We start from the raw sequence: 21,890 nt of genomic DNA on the forward strand, positions 1-21,890 counted from the left end.
TTGGCAAAAATCATCCAGCATTCCTTGAAAAGCTACTTGGCAATACCTGCTTCACATACAGCCCAACTAAATAGAGGCAGTTTTCAAGGTGAGAGTTTTGGACAAAAGCTGCCTTCGACATAGCAAAATGGTTTCTCTGTGCAGCACTTCTGAGTCCAGGAGCCATTCTCTAGTGCTCTTTTGCAGAGTTATATGGATACGCAGGAAAATTCACATCTTCTAAGACACAAAATTTGTGCTAGCCAAAACTGTTCTGTATAATCTTCTCTTCTGAATTCATAAACTACAAAAACACACTGTGCATGTAGAATTAACGTTGCAATGACATAAGATGCGCCGGGTGATTAGGTTGTGCACTAGCACACCTCTTTTTCAGAAATTCTTACCTGGCTTCAAGAGAGCAAGTGCCCTGACTGCAGGAAATCGCTCAAGTCCCAAAACAGTGTGAGTATCACAAGGACAGAGGGCACGCTCAAACAGGCAAAGCACACTAAATACAACACAACAGAGCTTCTTCCAAAACGCAAGCTACAGCAAGCAATACTTTGATTAATGGTTAACACATCAGTGAATGCATTTACAAAGAAAATGAAAAAATACACCTCTACCAGTGAATAGTTACTGTCAGTGCATTTTGCATAAAGTCTATGTTTAGCTTAAAGACTTATTCCTAATTTCTGAAAAATCTTTAGCCATTTCAGGTACGTATTCCTCTTCTGTTCTCCCAGTTAGTTTTCTGGGAATGTATCAATAAGCCATGCCAAAAATGGACCAGTCATCCTTCAGTATGCATCACCGTATTACCCAGTTTTGTCTTGTTTTACTGTATCAACACCAAAGAAACGTACTTGAACAAAGTCATCTGCTAGCCTTGTCATTTGTTTGGAAAAACCAACAGTTTTTGAGTACAAAGCCCAGCACAAGAGTCTGCCTCTGGCAAAATATCAACTGAAATACCACTACTACAGGTGATGGCTGGTGTCAAATAAGAAGTTTGGGAGGATTCCCCCCATTTTAATGGGTTATCTGATATTGAAGAGAAATGCCAGCCTGGTGGAATAACATGTTCTCTTTAACTTAAATACAAATCTTTGTATAGTGATAGCATCTGCAGTGCTTGGGAGAAGTTTAAAGAAAAGCCTGAAATTTTGCTTTAGAACGCCCGGCAGGGTGAACGGTGCAGTGCTGTCCCATCCCTACCATGGTGCCTCAGACGCACACATCACGGCCCCCGAGCACAGCACACTCCCTCACATCGGCTGGCTGAAGAAGGAGGATTATTATTTCTCTGCAGTTCAGTCTTCCAGCCTTTGTGGGTGACAGATAACCTGGTAGGTGGGAAACTTACTCCCTCCTTCACCTTCTACTGATTTCTATGATTTGCAACTAGTCTGTCAACAGAAACCAGACCAGAGGAAGATAAACCCAATGCTACTTCTGAAGGTCCCATCCCTGAAGCCCCAGCACCCCAGCTGCCCACTAGCTGCACCTTTCTATCCACCAAAAGCTAAGAACATCCTCTTCAGAGTGACATCACTAGGAACAGCAGTAAGTCATCTTTTTATTTCAAATATACTTGCAATGAATTGTGAGGATAACCCCATTTTCTTCCACTTATATTTCAGTTATTATTTGGATGCATTTCCTCCATACGTGAACATCAACGATGATCCTGCTTGTGTTATGCATTATTCGCCTCTTCTTCCCACCCCTAGGACCAGGATGACTGGTCACCTGGTATAACCTTCTGCATCAGTAGTTCTTTCCTTCAAAAACTAATTGCTCACATCTACCTAAAATTCAACGTAACCAGCAATTTCTACAGAATCCTGGAAACCCTTCAGAGTCAATTGTGCAGCAGTCTTTTGGCATCTATTTTTTTCCCACACACACGTGCAGAGAAACCTCTACCAAATCTTCATTCAGACAGTAAACAGAAATGGAAAGTCTTTTCTGTTCAAATCTTTCAAGAATTTGCCCTCATAAAACTAAGTTAGAGTCCTTCTCATAAAGCCACTAAACACTATGGTACCAACTGGGAAAGCAACTTATAAAGTTCCAGTGTATTGTTCCTCACTTAAAAAAAAAAAAAAAAAAGGAGGTAGCGGTAAAGCAAAGGCAGCATCAGCACTCTTCTTTTCCCAAGGTAGGGACTCAATGCACATTGAATTAAATATTAGTATAGCCAGGAACGCTGACAGCACTGCAGGGACAGCTATTTCTAAACCTGTTTTCCCTTTTGGCGGGCACATGTCTGCTCCAGTGCTTTTGTGCTCAACTGACATTGAAGAAGACAATATGAATGCAAGTTTCAGGAAAGCATTAAAAAGAAAACAAAAAGCAAACTAGATGAAAGCAGTTTTCTAACAGTATTGCATGAAATTGGTACCATATAGATGAACTGAGTCTTTTTCTTCACACTATATTTAGAGGTAGAAAGCAACATGCTTTCCCAAGTGCAACAGTGGCTGCAGATAACAGCATGCCATATTCTAACATTAGGGTCTTTGCTGTGGTTACCACCTTGATCTAATAAAATATATACCCTAAAGGAAAATTCAAGATACACTTACATACTGGCAATAACATAAAACTATGCTGAAACAAGGTAGGAAGACAAGAAACAAACCAACCAACACACCTTTTACAGTCCTTTCTCCGGTGTCTCAGAGGGTGAGGACACCTCACAGGGAAGTAAGATACACTGGGAATGCAGTACAGAGACTTCCAAGTAACTGCAAATATCCGTCACACACATCCTGATCCCAGGTAAACCTGGCTAGAACAATTCTGCTTCGAGCTAGCTTTTAACAACTCTATCAGCCATACTGTTAATCCCCAACACACATAAATCACCACAAGTAATCCCATGCTGACAGAACATATGATATTTCAGCTTAAGTTCAAACTCCCATTAATTCCTCCTCTTAACACTCCACCAGTTTACCCACACCTATGTGTACAAATAATCTATTAGCACTCATCTGTTCATAACAGCTACACAAAACCAATAAATAGAGATAAATCAAGTTTCCATAGTGAAGCACTCAAAAGCTAGGAAAGTCCAGAATTAATTAGGTGTATCCAACCTTTTATTTGTTTGCCCAATAAATGTACATTATGGTAACTTTTTAAATGCATAATGTGATCACATACATTTTTCCCCTCACAGGATTAGACATACTCTCTGAACAGAATAGGAGGTACTTGATTACAGAACAGCTGTGCTGGTTTTATGGTCGGGGGGGGGGGGGGGGTGTTCCATTCTCACACAGCTTGCAGTCTCTGGTTTATTTACTACTTTGAAGGCAGAAATATTAATCTCACAGGCTTTCCTGCCCTGCTTATTGCTACACTATTCACACACTTCACAGACATACAATAATTTCATAGCAATCCAGGGAAGATGTGGCATTACTCCCTTTTATCAGGTAGGCAACTGAAGCAAAGAGGAAAAATGTCTTAAGTATCACAGATTTGGGCAACTCCATTTAAAGCACTTTGGTTTTGACGTTTCGGAGTATTTGGCACTATTTCGCCTTCTGTGTTTTGACTGACTTCAGTTACAGCTGTGAGTGTATAATGCTTTTGCAAGGGAGACTGAGAATCTCAAGCTGAATAGCAGAAGTCGGTCATATCTGAATTGCGATGACAGCAATTTGTGATGGTGATGACAATTCCCAGTATAGCAGGGATGGAACCCAGTTCTCTACAGCAGTATTACCTGCCTTATCTTGAAATGATACTTTGAATGAGGCAGGAACCCCAGAAGACGCCCTAGTTCCAACACCCACAAAAAATGAGAAAAGTTCAACAACCACCACATGCCTTCACCACACAGTCCTCTGCAAAGCTGCTCAACAAGGATGGCAAAAGGAGATGGCACAGGCCATCTTTTTCTTGGTGTCCTCTAATTTGAAGAACTTGACTTTGCCACCTCACTAACACAATGTTTTGCGCAAAATCTGTTATGCTTTAAGTGAACAATTTGATCTCTCCTCCCACTACTGCCTCGCCCAGAAACAATTTCAGTTCCTCCCAGGATGCAGTCTACAATACATGAAGTAAAAGACTAAAGCCAAGTCTTTGAGAGGAGAGCAGGAATCTTCAAAGACATAGTTCTTAAGTACAAATAACAACTTTTCTAAAGCCTATCACTTGACCAAATTCAGGGTAATTTTCAAAATAAGGACTCAATGCCACCCACAGCACAAGGGCTACCCATTCTCCAATTCCAAGCCCATGCTGTAAGGCTTGAATATTTACAATAAGGGTCGTCCAGCTACAGATTTAAGATATCTTGGCCATTTTGGAGGAAATTAAAAATAAATATAGGCAACCTGGGGCAGACTTTGGCATTTTATTTCTTTAAATAATTGTATTTTACTAAATTGTGCCAGAAGATCACTGGTCCAGGGCTGTGACTTGACTTCAAGGTTCTGGCACACACAGCTACATGTCCTTGAGAAGGCTCTGTCAAGCCTTTGTGCTACCTTCTCTCAGCGAGTTAAAACACAAACCCTTTCCTCAGTGCACATCTCAAGTAACTAGACCTTCACTAGGAAACTCCTGACCCTTCCTGGCATAGATGGCACGAGTTCTGGTTAGACCAGAAACCACACAATGCCTCCTCGGACCGGGAATAGAAAACTCATGCTCAGCTATGCTAGTTCAGCCATTCTCCTCTTTCCAAACTGTATGTACAAGCACATCAGCCAATGCCCACTTTTGACCCAAACTTCAAAGAATTTCAAATATTGTCCTCTCTATGATGGAGACAAGTATCACAACTCCTACAGGTACACGAAAATGAGGGAGAGATTAAGTTACTTATCCAACATAACTGCTCAGAGTCTAATTAAAAATCAACAAAGTTGTACAAAGATTAAGCAAAATCAAGCTTGGGTCAAGGAACAAAAAAAAAAAAAAAAAATAAAAAAAAAAAAAGGAAAATGCACGCTTGCTCAGACTCTCTCTGTAATGTTTTTCACTCACTTCTCCCCCACACCATTAACGACCATGACAATACCACAAAAGGTTTCATTTACCTTATGAAATATTGTCTCCAGGCTCACATAAAGAAATGAATTGGGGTATTGCTTTAAACTTGAGGCAGTGTATAAGTGTATGAAGGTCATTTCTATTCAGCAAGACTCTGGTTTATGTTAGTAGACACATGCGTGTTTACGTTTGTGAGCATACTGTGTATAAGCATCTGCTAAAGGGAAAAGAATCCATGCTGATATTTATACAGCTGAAGCAAGGTTTATATACATTGCATCCTACTTCTGGAAGAGAGAGAGTATGCAAACAGAAAAAAAAAAAGAGAGACAAATGTTGATGGTTCAGACTCCTCCCTTCGCCCCTTGAAGAAGGAATTCCAATTATGAATAGATGAGTAAACCACAACCTACGAATGTCCTCAGATGCGCTCAGTGCTTTGCTCTAACATCAACTATTTTGCTCAACTATCTTGCTCAGAAATCAGAGACTCTGCTGCCAAAAACAAACGTGTTCAGACAAAGGGCAGGATGTCTCCTTTCAAAGGCACGGCCGGTGACATGAAATGAGCTCTACTTCGCCAGCCCTTTTCCATAATAATAACGTGATTGTCATTCTCTTCTAATTAAATTAGTCGCTCCTACTTCCTATGCAATACATTCTCTTTCCCTCCTCTTCCTCAGTCATGATAAATCTCCATGTGACTGAGCTGTCCCATAATTCTGCCTAATTGGTTTCAGCTGTCATTTTTGAAGCTGAAATGCACAGAGAGCCCGGGGCTTGTGAATGGAACAGGAAGCATTTCCAACCGCATTCCCATCATGTAAAACCAGCAATGTGAAAGAACCCTTCCATTAAAACAAAAACGGGAGTATTTGGCTGCCGGCAATGCCATCATGCAGCAGACAGATTGTGCTGCTCCACTGAGGCGGCGAGGCTGTTGCAAGCCATTCTTCTCTGTTCAAAGGAGAGCACACATTATTTATGCCCTAGCAGTTTTACTGACTAAAATACTTTCCCTTTTGTCACCAACAAATTCTTAAACCGATAATATAATTTACCAATAAAAGCACAGGCAGCAGGAATATTTGAAGTGACAGGAGAACAAAGAAAAGCTAATTCTATTTAAATGGCATGTATCCTCCAACCTAAGCACTCTGCAGACTACTGCACCATGGTTTAAACTAATTTCATGTTGCTGGTATTTTCAAAAGTGTCATACACTTTCATTTTCAAATATTTCTATGGCTTTCTATAATTCAATCTTTTCCCCCTATGAGATGACACAGTGCTAGCCATGCTAACAAAAAATACCCTACAAGCTATCTCTGGGTGATACCTAAGCAACTTCCAGAAAAACAGCAGAAGGCAACAGCACCAGCTGGGCTGAGCAGCAGGGGAAAGATATATATTAGGGATTCGAGAAACAAAAAAATCCACCCCACAAGACACCTTTAATGAAAACAGTTTTGCTAACAGATGTTTCTAGTGCCTTGGATTCCTCTCACACTGTCAACAAAGATAAATATACTTCAAAACACATGAACAATACTATATAGAAAAGGAGGTTGGGTGGTGGGGGAGTACATAATTCATATACAAACCTACCTGAAAATCCCAGAAAGAAAAGGGAATGCACAGTTGTCTGATTTTTGGTTGCCATTAGAAAAATATATATTTATTTATTGATACAAATTCTCTGTCCGTTACACAGAGAACAATCTGGTCTGTGACTCTGATGAGTGAGACACACACTGCTGCGGAAAGAATTGCTGAATGAGCCAAGAGATCTTCAACAAAAATCAATTTTCTGAAGATGCCAGTTTATCCTCTTCCTTATTCTCTGGCCACCTTAATAATTGTATCAGCCTTGTTTTCTTAGTAAATCAGGTTAAAGAGACAGTAAACACTTAATTTAGTGAGATTATTTTAACAAAGGAATGACATCTCAAAAACCAGTAGGAATTCCTGTTTAGCATGATCAAAACCTAGCAGCAGAACAGCCACTTGTGTAAACTGTGATGGACTTAGAGTCCCCACAGTCAACAGAGTTGGGACAACTTTTACAAGCTGAGCAAGTTGTAATACATGTGCCCACACAGATGTGCACGTGCACTTTTTCTTTAATTTGCTAAGTCATTAAGTTTCTACAGCACTGACCATTGTATCCACTATCCACATATACAAAAAAAACCCAAAAAACAACAACAAAAAAAACCCAAAAATCTTTGAAGATAGAAAAAGTTTCTCATTAGAGCATGGCAGATACCCCTAAACTCATGATGAAAGTACTTACTTCAGGACCACGTAAGCAGAACACATACATGGCAGGGAGGCTGACAATGCACATACAGCCATGTTACGTCAAGTATCCACACTAATACTGGCACAGTACTGGCCACGGATGGTATAGACATATCTACACAAGCTGAGCTGGCACAAGAGCCTTTGCTATGGTGGTGTGCTGGGCTACAAAAAAATGCCATCCTCAGGGCAGGAAAAAAGCAGCGCAAACACTTTCTCTAAAAGCTTTGGCATCCTATGGTAGACCTCTCTTCACACTGGCTGAGTGACTGTTTTCTGCCATGCCTCCTAATCCTAACTGTCCATGCACAATTACAAGATTAATAAAAATTTTATAGGGAAAATTGCAGTTCAGACTGCAGGGAGCACAAAAGAAAAATGATGCTTTCACGGATTATATCCTCTTCACTCAAAGTCGTAAAACAAGAAAAAATGAATACGCCTTTTTAACTTTCAAGTGTTGACTCTGTTTATTACTCAAGCTTGATTCTTGATTCCTCTCATTCCTTAATTATTTTTTATAATAAAGCTATAAACATATTATAAAGATATCTGCAATTACTAATCGTTTCATTCTGACTCCAGGATTTTTATTATTATTTTGCCAGAATTTCTCACCCCAAGTTTCTGTTTTTAAAGATTTCATAGATGTATTTTTTATCAATGTGATTAAATTAGTACAAAGCTGCATACTGCTAGTTCAGGAAGGAAAAATCTATTTTTAAGATTTAGAATTATGGCAACCATCACTCTCCAAGCAGCCAGTTTTTAGGTTGGTGGTTTCTTTGTTTGTTTGTTTTTTCAATCTGCACTGAATAAATCAGAGCTTCTCATTTTAAGAGGAATTAAACAGCAGTTACAACCCACATTATTAAAGAGCGAGAGAAAAAAGTTTAATTAGATTGGACAGTCTCTAGTGCAAGTTGAGATACTGTCAAGTTTCACCTCAGAGGGACTTGCACAATGCCAGTTTATTACCGAAATGAAAAGATATGGAATGTGTGGGATGCCACCAGAATATTACTGATGGTAGAGCTGTCCAGAAATCTATAACATAGAAATAATCAATTACTAAAAAAAACCCAAAATACTGAAACTAGAAGGATTTGGGTTTTTTATTTTGTTTAAAGTAATAAAATAAACTGACATATTTTTTCTTCAATTCCTGATACAGGAAAGTAATAGTGTATTAACTTCACTGAAAGACTGCAAATATTCATATTTAACTGATAAAAATTAAGATGCAGAAAGATACACATAGAAAGGATCTCAAAAATAAAAAATAAACTTACCTATATCTACTATCAATGACATGTCATTCTGCTGATTATTTGTCTAAACTGTTCATAAAGACTGCCAGTATTAGAGAAACCATCACCACATAGTAGCTCCTTCAGTGCTTTACTATTGTTACCATTACAGAGACATTCCTATAGTTTAATCTTTCTCTTCTTTACTGCAATTTCAGATTTTCTTTTTTATCCTCCTTATCATTGACATGGAAATAGGTCACTGTCTTTCTCTCTGATATATTTAAAGGTTTGTAACATCTCATCCTTTTATCCCCCAACTCTAAACAGCCCTACTTACTTTGACTTTTCCTCAGAAGCCTTTATTCTAGATGTTTGCTCATTCTTGTTTTTTTCCCCCTCAGGTCTCCAGCTGACTCATGTTTTCCTGGTGTGCACAAATTTACCATTTCAGGTGGTGGCCTTACCTGTATTGAGTAGAGTGTTATCATTGGCATATGTGTCTTACTACATGTATGTGTTTTTGATGGACTACATTTGAAATTTTTATCTGTAATTTAGGAAAAAACTAATCGAGATTTGTCAGTGGATACAATATCTCATGGGATTTCCAGTGTTCCATCTGTCAGCTCAACTCTGGATGTTTTTTACGCTTTGATCTTGTTGTGTTTTGGGGTTTTTTTATACTTACACTGAATACACTTATTAATACTTAATAAAAAGAAGAATAAATAATAGATGCTAATTATTAAATGGTGCAAAGCACACTGCAAACTTAACCAATATTTGGTAAGGTTATAAAAAATATTAGGAAATTGTACAAAGCATAGACATTCAGATACACACAGCCTCCCAATCTGCTGGATTGTAAATCTTGATTAATTTTATTGAAACATCTATTCATCAGTATGCACCCTCCATATGAAGTCTACACAAACTTTGTGAGATCCTGCAAAGTCAGGATGATGAGACAAACTGAGTAACATCTTTCCTCCTCCCGCTAGACCTGTGTAAACTTCTTAGCCTAGCAGGGGTATTTTTATTGAAATTTAAATACAGTTTTTCATTTCTTCTTTCCTGATGATTCCCACGTCTGGCACAGTCTTTACCTCTTGGCAAAGCCCAAGTTTTGAAACTTCAGCTCTGTAACTCTTAATTCTGATAAACAATATATATCTCAATTTCCAATCAGCGTTAAAATGAGAAACTCTCACCTATTTTTTTCCTAACAAGAAATGGAAGGAAAATATAACTAATGAACTTTATTAAGCCAACTCATTGTATAACAACCTATTTTAGCTGCTGTAATGAAGCAATGAGAATTAAACTTTCTTCTTTAATGGAAAGTAATTTTTAAGAAGGAAAAACATACACAAAGATTAAAGTAGGCAAGATAATTGAAAATGCTTGGGTTTAAATTACACTATTAGATTAGTCTGGAGCTTTTTCACTGCTGAGGCAGAAATAATATTACTCATTACTCATACTTCCTATTATAAATGTATCTGTTCTTGTTTCAAATCTAGTTCATAAATATTGAAAGTGTAATGTAAAGTATTGCTATACAAGCTCACTTTTATATGCCAGGAATAGGACAAGTTGCTGGTTCATTTATCGATAATAATATACTTACATAATTATGCATAATACTAAAAACCTCATTATCATTCTACTAAGCCTGCAGCAATATGTATGGGTTAGGATTGCCTTTCAGCAATTAAGTGTTTCTAAATACAGTCATCTTCCTTTTAAATAAACAAGTGAAGAAACAAATGGTAGCAGCTAATGATAATTTTAGAACGAACAGATGTGAACCCATCTTCAAAGATCTCTCAATATGTCTGAGATCTCACCTGTAAAATTCATCATTTCCTTGAGCAAAGTTGGCTATATCCGTGACACTTGCACTACAGCTGGCATACCCACAAGGTCGCATAAACTAACACCTAAGCAGAGCCTGTAGCGGAGGGGAACAAAACTTATGTGAATAGTCGTACTCCTCCATTGAACTGTAAAGCTGAACTGACCTTTTTCTTTTGGAAGTCATTGCAGTCTCAGATATCATATGGAATATGTGTCAAAATTTCACATTTTGTTTTCAGGTCTTGTTTAGAACATCCCAGTTAACTGTATGGAAACCATTTTCTCTACCATTCATACATGAAAGACTATCAGCCCTTCAGGTTTTGTAGAGGTGATTCCAAGCAGCTCATCCTCAAAAGTCCTCAGGTAACGAGCAACAGCTCTCAGTCATCCAGTGATAAAATTTAGCTCTAAGCTCCCTTTTTGGTACGCTTGAACGGCCAACAATAATCATAGCTGATGTAAGAGTTACCAAAGCATACAAAGAAATTATGCCCTACTAACAAGGTACTGTATATACCTAACTATTTTCAGTCAAGTTCTTTCATTCAAAAGGAGCAAGCCCCCCTTCTCTTCTTCCACAGAAACGTACAGCTTCACATTCACCACCAGAATGTTTATACGGAGAACGAACTTCTCCTGATCTTCAACTGTCAAATAGAATTTTTAAAGCTTGACTTTTCTTGCTTCTGGGGACCACCAAGGCTAAAGTTAAAAAGCTCTGTCATGTTTTCATCTGACAGACTTCCATATTAAAAAAAAATTCTAATTTGAGGTACCCAGAGAATTTAATGACTGCCATGTTTCCTTTCAGAGGCTATTCTGCTTTCAGCTTTTAACTTATTACTGCAATGCATTTTGCAGTGAAAGGTGCTACATGAAATTAAGTTTCATTCTACTCTTTCAAGGTCAACACTGAAACCAAACACCTCTGATAACCTCAGACATTTCATCAGCATTAATTTCCCAATGGAATCATCACCAATCTAGTGACCCAAAGTTTCCATTTTCTGAGAACTCTTGGATCACTAACTGTTCATCCCTAATTTAATCACGACATCTCACTCAAACAGTTTCTACTATGCTTGAAATAGCCAAGAGTAATTAATGGCAATAGTGTATCAGTTCCATGATGTCACTTTACGAAGTAAATCAAATTCAACCCCTTTTAGGTTTGTTAGGCCTCAGTCATTCAAAAATGTATGCCACCATGTAATTTTAATCACATGAATATTTCTACTGATTTCAGTACAAATCACTCATATTATTGAGCTAAATCATGTACAGGTGTTAAAAAAAAAAAACAAACCAAACAAAACAGACATTACAGATATAGAGCTCAGTAGCACCAATTACACAGCTAGATTGCATAGTCAGCCAGCCAAAATTTGTAGATTTAAATGGGCAACAGTAATTTTTGCCTCTGCACATTCATACTATGCACTGAATGAGAGCTCTTTGACAAAAGGAGCAAAAAAGGTCATTGCGATCATGCAATTAAAACCTGTATCATGCACACCCGCAAAAATTCAATTCAGGTTACAGGAGCATTCTCAAGCACTAAGCATTATCAGATAGCATTAGCTATTTGATCACCCTATAACTTTACATTACCTAACAATGAAAACAGACTTTTGTTAAGCAATTCTGTCATCTCAAGGCACAGGAGCAAGTTACAATGTCATTACGATACAGTCCTTAGGCTGACTGGAGAGAACAAAGCATCCTTTCCCTTCCTCCTGAACACCACCTTGAGAGAAGCTGCCCACCAGCCAAAATACTAAAATGTTACTTGGATCAGTTGCTAGAAACCATTACTAAATGAGATCCTGAAACGGTTTCAATAGCTGCCAAACACCATGGGAACAAAAAGGTGCAACCACGAGCAGGGTTGATCCCAACAGCACCCTGTTGAAAAAGAAACAGCTAAGTGAATCCAGAAGAACTAGCTGCTGCATGAAACTTAATCTGTGTCCATGCTTATCACGGACAGCAACGTGATATAACGCATGGCTGGGAGCCAGAGGCTGTGAATACTGGATGTAAAATCCAGAAATCTGACATTAATATAAAAGGCAAAAACATCTATTCTAGGGAGAAACATATTCTATATATCTCATTTCTCAACCAGTTCTGATGAATGCAGCTAAATACAGCCACTGATAAAAGGGACTGCAAAATGTATTCATGTAAAGTTATGCAAATAAGTCTACACTGACCGTTACATAAAATTAAATATCAAGGCTTTTCCTATTCTAATTCAGTCTATAAGTCAGGAGCAGAAGAATCACCGATTTTAAGAAAAGGAATTAAATTTTCATTACTGTTCCTATACCCGAGGTAAAAAAATAGATACTGCATGCAACCACTCCACAGGCTCCTGTAGCTGAATACCCACATTATTACACCGTAGCATTTCTATACAAATAGACAGGTGAATGGCTTCTCCAGACAAGATGCTGTGTGCACTAGCATGAAAAAATTAAGGCATGCTCCCAAGAAACACACAAAACAATTCCATCTGTCTTAAGCAGGGATGTACTAAGAGTAAAACTAGTAATCACTGTACTTTATAAATGCAGTCTCTTACTGACTACAACACAATAACAGATATTATACTGAAAATCTAACCTTCTCTAAACTCATTTGTTTCTTTTAAATTATATGTTCTTGGACCCATCTGTGAAAACTAGGAAGTTAATTATGATAGTACATTGCATAATTCCACAGCTAAATGCTGAAGTAGTTCTACATAAATGCCACATGCTTGTCTTAGAAAAACTAAAAAGATTAATTAGAAGGCCAAGCCCAAGACTTTGGAAAGTAATACTCTGAACACAGTTAGATCATTACACTGTGTGCTATGTAAATTGAAGTTTTAATTAATAGGTAAAACACTAGCCATTGGAAAAAAATAATGGCAAAATACTAAATTGCGTGCGCCAGCCTTTGTTTTTACTGACATTGCTTATAAAAAGACACTATGCACAAGCCAGTCACAACAAAAGCCATTTAAACTTGTTACATGCTTTTGATGAAGGAACTACCTGTTAAAACATTTCAGTCCTGTTCTTCTTACCTACATTATCCTCACCTATTTTAAAGTTACCCGATCACATCAGTAAAGAAAAAGCTCTAACAAACTATAACTAGGAAGAAGAGTAAAGAACCAGTTTGAAAAGTCAACTGAACAGTATAAGGTCCTTCAAGAGCCCTACTAGCCACTTCTCCATCTCTGAATCTGGTCTGGCCCAGCCTTCCACTTTTACCCCACTCCACTACAAAGCATCATCTCTTATAGCCTCCGCTCTCCTGAAGAAAGTAAAGGGTTATTTTGGCCTGACCCATAGATCACTGATGGTAAAGAGAACTTTTCCACCAAATACAACATACTCTGGACCATACCCAGAACATTAGTTACTTTACTCACCACATATTCAAACACAAGTGTCAAGGTCTCCTTGGTGTGAATGATGTCATGAAGCAGCACAATGTTAGCATGTTTCAGTCCTTTCAAAAGAGAAGCTGAAAAGAAAAACATACATGTTATCTTAAAAAGGATCCAATTATTTTACATTGATTGCCTTTTTTTTTTTTTAGTGACACGGATGACTTTTTTTATATCTGAGTTTCATAACCTGACAACCAATAGTTGTACTTTAGCATCTTCTACGTCCATGAGTTCCACACATTCAGTGTGTTTGAAGATCACACCTTCCCATTCAGTGCTATTTTCTCCACCTTGTTGGTCAAACTCAACCTCACTTTGAGGCAAAAATGAGCTGCAGCTAGAGATGCTTTCATTATGCAGCCTCCTCTAAGTGAATCAGTCACTCACATCTGATTAACTAGACAAGTTCTGTTCTACACTCAAAGATAATTTTTTGTCTCAGATAAAAGTCAAGCGTGTCTTTTCAAAACATCATCTTTTCTATCCAACACAACAGAGCTGCTTTCTAAACAAAGTGCAATATCTATCCTAAGAATAGCATTTTAAGCAGTAAGTCTCCTTTCTCTCAAGCATAACAAGTCTGATGCAATCATTTGTATTAGCTCATGAGAATAAATACATGGTATTTTCTCACCGTATTTTTTTTTTAATGGCGCTAGCTCATGTTTTCAGACTACTGACAAATAAAGACTTATCTAGTGAGCTTCCAGGTGATCTCCTTCACTAAATTTCTTTTACACCATAATACATATTTAATGTTCATACCGTATTACATATTTAATGTTCCACAAGACGTGGCATATTTTAGCAATATATGCTGACAAGCCATGTGTTGTTACCAATGTCATTCTGTCGTTGGTGTCTTGTCATCTCATGCATACATTTGAGCAGGACTATCAGTCACCACAGCAAAGTAAATAATAGATACAAAGACATGCAAATGAGTGGCATATTTCTGTACTGAATAACGTGGAACTTTCTTCTGTTACCCTCCTTCTTTTGTCAAGGAAAATAATGAAACACCAAACATGTGTCTCACTCCACTACTGTGCAAAATGGGAGCTAGGGACCTTGCTGTCCTATTGAGGGTGCTCCATCAGGCTGAGGTAACTCCAGGGGTCCTCTGGCACTGAATTAGGGTAAGTACATATCATCTCTCATACTGGTCTTTAGGAGATCAATCTGACAAGCTGATCACTCTAGGAAGCAACACAATAGCAACATGGCATCTGGCTTAATCAGTGTCCCTCTACAAGCATCCTCAGCAGCAAAACTTTGCAGTTCACGCTAGTTAGAAGGTAGATAGCAAAGGGGAAAATACCACATAGAAGCTTCAAAGCAAGTATATCACAGATATCCTGATGACAGGATTGGAAAACCTGCAAGCAAGCTCCATGACCAGGAATGAGGCAGCCCTTCAGCCTGGCTAAAGAGGCACGAAGATATGTTTCAACAGAGTTTGCTTTGGCCTGCACTCCAGAACTCACGCTATTCAGAGAGTCAGCACAGAGGAATCTTTCCTGTGCTCTGAGTATGTTGCCACTGAGCTGTAAATCAGCTATTATAATTATAATTACTCTTTTTAAACATTTGATCATTGCATCTCCAGTAACTTTTAACATTCCACAAATTAAGTAGAAGCTTTTTTCCCAAAGGAAGAGCCATGCACGATTTTCATAGGATCCTCATCTTAGAATCTGGAGAATTTATTGGAGTAAAAACTCAGAGAGATTTGGATATGTTGTTTTTTTTTAAAGGACAACAATGAAAAATTGCTACTGAAAAAGGTATGGATACGAGCAACAGATAATCAGAACAACTGTTCCGAAAGGTACCTTCTACCAGAAATGAGAACTTTTAAACTGGGTGAACCCCGAGAAGGGTTTAGCTGCAGTAACTGAGCTTTTACCAGCTCTTCCCTCAAACTTTGTCAAATGACCATACACGCAGAGAGACTGGGAACATAAGAACTGCCTCCTAGCAGACCCTGTGTCGAACTGTAATAGTATTGATGGCCTCAGTCAGCTTTTGCTGTTCAGATCATCACCTGAGGCCTTTAATTCCTCTAGCTGGTCATTACTTCCTTGCTAAAATCTGTATATGGGTCATTAAAGCTTAAACAGTACATTGAAAGCAGCTTACCCTAAGGTCTTTGCAAATACTCTCTTTCCTTTTCAGTCCCTCCCCCACTCTTATTTATCTTCTCTAATATCCAATTCTCCCCTTTTACAGCCTCAACATTCAATATCTGCCATATATTACAAGAACTACAAAACACCACCTGCAGGGTGAGATTTCTGTCTTCTCCATTAGTCCAAGTGAAATACCGTAAATAATATAGCACAGGGAGCAAAATCATCTTAATTGCACTAATTTTACACTGCAGAAATAAGAAGCGATTCCAGTATCAATTTATATTGTGAGAAACCAAGCATAACTGGTGAAAATAAGAGAATTATCCCGTGTGCTCTTCTATCAGGACTCTTACCAGTAAGATTGCCTGTCTTTGTGAAAACACCGCTGTGCTGCTTAAATAAAGGGGAAAAAAGGAAATTAAAAAAAGAAAAAAAAAAAAACTTGTCTGAAATAGGAAAGCTGTTTCTTCCTCCATAGAGTACTTCAAAAACAAAATGAAATGTGAACTGATGGTGCTTGGTGTGTTATTTTCCAGAAACATCCCCTTTCAGAACAAACGACCAATACACCTCCTCCTTTGGGCAACTTTTTGCTCGAAGGGGATAGAACTTTGGATGAACCCCACTAATTCAAAGACAAAACCCAGAAATTCACATCCAAGAGAATGAAAAAGAGTCCAGGGAATCTATCAGCATCAGCCTGTGACAAGCCTGACTTCACCTTTGAAGCTGCCAATGCAGCTGCTGCTGGAGCTCAGCAAGAAGTCAGGTGCTGCTGTGCCTGGTGTTACTTCTAGAACAAAATAATTCTCCCAGAGAATGCCGTCTCCATCCAGTGATTATCACCCACGGATTTCACACAGTGTTGCTTTCTTTTAAGATAAAAAGACTAAAATATTGTTGAAAAAGCATTGCAACAACTCACAAAAGTGGGACCAACGTACTAGTAGTCACTGTATCCTTAGCATGTATTTTTAAAAACAAAATTATATAATGCTGCTTCAAAACTGCTGGCACTCTTTTTTTACCCTCAGTATTAAATGTAAGATAAACAGATGGCAGCACTTTTAATTCATTTCCCCAAAGAGTTTTGAGGAGGCACAGCAGCAAATAATGCTAAAATGCTTTTTTAAAACACTTTGGACAAAATATATGTGTTTGAATGGGCAGGTGCTTGTTCTGTCCTCTGTGTTTGCACATGCTCTTACAGCAAATTCTAGCAGTATTACAGGGCAGGGGAACTGGTGACATACTTCAATAATTAATGACATCCAAGATGATAACTTCTGTGACTTGTACATAAGTTCATGACCTGAGCCACTAAAAGTACCAACACTCAGCACTTCTCCATCAAGGGCTAATAACCATATTTGCATACCTAAAGGAAACACATTGTATTTGCTTGAATAACCATCGCAGACTTCTCCAACAAGGGGATGCTCTCATCTATTATGAGCTCCTGGCAAGCTGCCTTATTGCTTGTGTTGGTCAAGGAGCTTTTTGCTGTTCCCAGATGAGCGGGGTTCTGAAGTACACTCACTCCACGAGCAAGCCAAGCCAGATGGACTGCAGCCAAGTCTTACCCAAAACCTGAGTAGCATCAGTAAATCAGTGTTTTGCTCCCTGCAGGGTTTACAGCATCAGCTCAAGCCTGACACTCCATTAACAAAGCCTTGTGACTTTTAGACCAGCCTTGACTTACCTCTAGAAGACTTGGAGTGTTTTGAAAAAGGCTATTCTGCCATGCCCATAAAGTAACATTTCACAGCTGTCTATTAAAATCAACAACAAGTAACTATTACTGTTGACTCCCAGGCCACATGCAGGAAGGAGAATTTTTCCCCAGCAGCACTAGCAAAGATGGTACTTTCGGACATGGCAAGTACATTAAGCTTGAACATTAATTATGGTCCTCGGATCATCCTACCACAATTAATTCAGTCTTGCAATTCCTGGCTATCCTCTTGTTCTCACTTTGTGAAAAGTCACAAATCTCCACTGTGGCCCTAGATACAAGAATCACCCATGACTTCCAAATTGTCTGATATTTCAGTGACCTGGAAGTTTTTCTCAGCAGTAGCAGAACAACTCAAGCTCATACTGCTCATATTCATCATAATGTATAACTGCTGCTGACACTCTCTCAGATTTCCTATTATATGCAAAGGCTATGATATTCCCATCATTCTTCTAAAAAGCATAGCTATGAAAATGCCTGCTTTGCTCCGTATATAGTAGTTGAGGTGTCCTCTGGGGCTACCATGCACCAGCGCTCACGATTTCCCATGCTACTCCTCATATGCAGTGTTCACCCTTTCTCACTGTCACTCCAGGGGGACATCTCTCACTGGGAGAGTTTTACTCTTGAAGACAGCATGTCATAGCAGTTTGCACCCATCTAATATTGTTAATGTAACTGTGCACCTTTGCTGCCCTGTTTAATTTCCGAGACACCAAAGCATGCATGTTCTAGTCAGTAACACAAATTTATAAAAGCAAGTAATTTGTTGTGCTTCAGAGCCAAACAACGTATCTGTAAAACTCTGCGGCTTGTCACACTCTGTAGACACAACGGTGCTCTCTGACAGAGCGCCAGCTTCCTCTCAGAAACAGTTGGGTTCAGTCTCTTCACTCTGAGCTCTCCTGGAAAGGCATCTTTAGTGAGAAAACATTCATGTTTTTTTTCCCTCATCATGTCTTCTGAACAAACATAGTCAAACATGTTTTATTGCCTGCACAAACTACAGAAGTTCTGCTTCCCTTCCCAGCAACTTATGTTTCCATTTACACATTTTCTATAGCAATTTTTAAAATTTGGCCTCAGAGCACAATGCCCCTTATGCTTCTCATCCACTTCCCACACAGCAGGACTTTCTGTGTGCAAAACGTTACTTACAATTCTAGCACAGAGACAGGAATTCAGCACTGTTGGTTTTGCAGTAATAAATGTGCAGAAATTTCCTCCTCGGAAATACAGTCCCCAAATCTACACTTTGCTATTTTCCAGTTCACCCATCTGAAAGAATTTACTATGAGCAAATAGCTTTGCTTTCCTACAACCCTAATACGACAAAATTCAATTCAGTGAAAACCATACATCCTAGGTAAGACCACACTGACCACAGACTTCCCATCTTCTCACCACAGGATATATTCTGCAGAGTGATCATTAATTGTAATCCCAAGTAATTGATTTTAGAGCTGCACACCTATAAATGCACAGAATCAGTCAGCTTCCACTCTGATCTTAGTGGACACAATGCAATAAAGATATATAGGTCACTATTCAGCTTTGAAAGATTTCTAGGAAGAAGTTCCTTAACAAATTTCTAAAGAATCTGTGAGTTGCAGGAAGAACAGAAAAAGCATCAAATCATTCCAATGGGCTATTACGTAGGCTTAGCTGAATTACCTTCTTTACAGCCAATTCTAACCTCATGACAGTCTCTTCTAGATTTAACAAATGGTCCTTATTCTAGTTCTGATTAAGTAAAAAAAAAAAATGGCAGTCTGGCATTAAGGAAGCGCACAGTGCCTCACATCCTTGCAAGAAAGGATTTGCTAGCCCTTCAACTGTGGGCTGCTTTGCTGGAGGGACTACATGGATCACGTTAGCTGCATCTACCTCCTCAGGCTGAAATTCAGGCTGACACGAGTGGGTTGAACTTTTAACCAAGTACTTTTTTTATTTGTGAAATTTCTACTTGCTGCTCCTACTTGAAAGTGGAGATGTATTAATGTATTAAAGAAGAAACACAGAAAAAGAGCATGTGTAACAACACATAGGCACCTTCAGAGGTTCTTCTTGCTATGGCTGTAGACCCCTAAGCAAAAGGCAAGTCACAAACCTGCTGAAATCTCTTTGCTTATTGAACTGGAACAAAGCATTAGAAGGACTGATCAAATAAGCTCCGAAAAGCACTACACTGTATTATTCTAACAGATATACAGAAGACTGCTGCCATAGGAAATGAATGTCTCCTTCATTATGTTCTAGATATAAATTTATGCATTGTGTATTGTTCCCAATGCTCTTCAGACACAAGTACAGACGGAGGTTAAAAATAATGAGACATCATCCTATTAAAGCCAGACTCTCATGGAAAAAGACTGTAATATGCTACTCATATCTTGTAGCAGCCAGTCATATCTTGCCTTCACTGCCCATTTCAGTATTCAAGAGGAGGAAACTGCGTAAACCAAAAATACATCAGCGTGTACAGAAAACAACTCTACGATGCATGTAGCATGTGAAAGCAGGAGTTTTTCTACTACTTTTTTATGCACACATAGCATGACTGGGACTAGTAGGACAATCTACTAATAAAACTGTCACTGGTTGTTATTAGTCTTGTTATTTTGCTGAACTTCAGACACAGTTTTCATATAAATATCTACCTTAGGATGAGTTCTTTGGAAGTTTTCAGTCTAAACAGTTCCTCCCATGTCCTAAAAAACAGACTTGAGTAACAACTTCTGTAACCCACTGAGTAACTTTCCCCTTGAAAAAAAACCACTTCTAAACCCTGCGTTTTGGAGTAGAGACTCAAAATCTGGAAATACAGAGGCCTTTAAAATAGGAATACACATTTTGCCATCTCCATGAAAATCCTCTAAATTTGGTCAAGTTAGAAGCTTTTGAAATCGCCTCTTTGGGTCAGACTGAGTATCAGCAGTGTGAAAGGAAGGAAGAATACAGAAAAGGGGAGATGGCACGAGGGGCTGTGATCCACAGTGGAAGCTAGGACAGTTGGGTAAGGAGAAGTAAAAGTCAGAGGACAACTGAACAGCCTTCACAAGTGGAAAAACGCAGGAAGTGGAAAAGTGAGAGCGTGTAGACAAGACAGAAAAGGGACAGGACGCAGAGCATGAGGTGGGCAAGCACTCACACTTAGGGGGAAGTAGACAAGAGCCTACAGACACTAGCACATATTCTCCACTGACGCCCATATCAGAACCCAAGATTCCCATAGATTATCAACCCACTGCTTTCAGCAGGAATCAATGAAAATGCCTGGCAGTTTTCCTCATTCTCCTCCAATTTCAGTCTACAGACAGAAGCAACCTATGACAGCTACCAGCTAGCATTTCAGTTCAAGCAGGACATGTCCATATGAAAGCTTGCAAACATGATGTAACATTGGAGTGCAGATGCAACACTGGAAAATGGAATATGGATTTCCACTTGCTTTTTCAAACACTTAGAAAATTACATAAACAAAAATCCAAATTAAAATAAAGAATGCCATGCCAAGTGCTCAAAGCAAAGACGGACTACAATTATAGGGGCTTCTGCAACTCTAACTCAGCTCCTCCAAGATACGCGTTCCTGAAGTCACTACTGTGAGATAAGCCAGGGTACAAGCTTTCAGCGCATAGCTGCTTCATATCTATCTTGCATTTATTTCGCACTTTGACAACCTTTAAGTTCACAGCCTAACTTATCCTGCAGTGACCAACTTGTGTTCTTGTACCCATTAACTGTTCCCAGCTCTTTCACTTTTTCTCACAGATGGAAGAAGAGGTTGCTTAAATTTTATTTTTATACAGTCCAGGTATGAACTTGATCCAGCTTTATTGTCCAGCTTCAGTGGACCTTTCCCATCCATCAGAGAAGCTGAAAAGTCCATCAGGATCAAGTCAGAAGAAAATCAACCTGATCTTTACCCTTACCTCTAGCATTGGCTAAGCATCACATTAAGTCACTCAAGCTGATATCATCACCACATTCCTCATTTTCTGGACATTTCAACTTCCGATCTTCACCCACGCTTATCAGAACCACAGAGTGCAAACAATTATTACAGAACCCCAGGTGACACTGTACACTGATATTACCCAATGCTATGCAAGTACTTTGAAAGTCATCTCAAAATCACCATTCAA

General features: G+C 38.7%; 1 protein-coding gene across 1 annotated transcript in view; it reads right to left on the reverse strand.

Moving 5' to 3' along the window:
- Positions 1–21,890, reverse strand: part of CDK14 (cyclin dependent kinase 14) — a 324,235-nt gene that overhangs the window by 173,007 nt on the left and 129,338 nt on the right. Inside the window, exon 6 of the mRNA XM_082325474.1 lies at positions 13,849–13,943. Within this exon, the coding sequence (XP_082181600.1) occupies positions 13,849–13,943 (95 nt within the window). The remainder of the gene's footprint in view (positions 1–13,848; positions 13,944–21,890) is intronic.

The sequence above is a fragment of the Platalea leucorodia genome, assembly GCF_965183815.1.
Source record: "Platalea leucorodia genome assembly, chromosome: 1".
Classification (NCBI taxonomy): Eukaryota; Metazoa; Chordata; class Aves; order Pelecaniformes; family Threskiornithidae; genus Platalea; species Platalea leucorodia.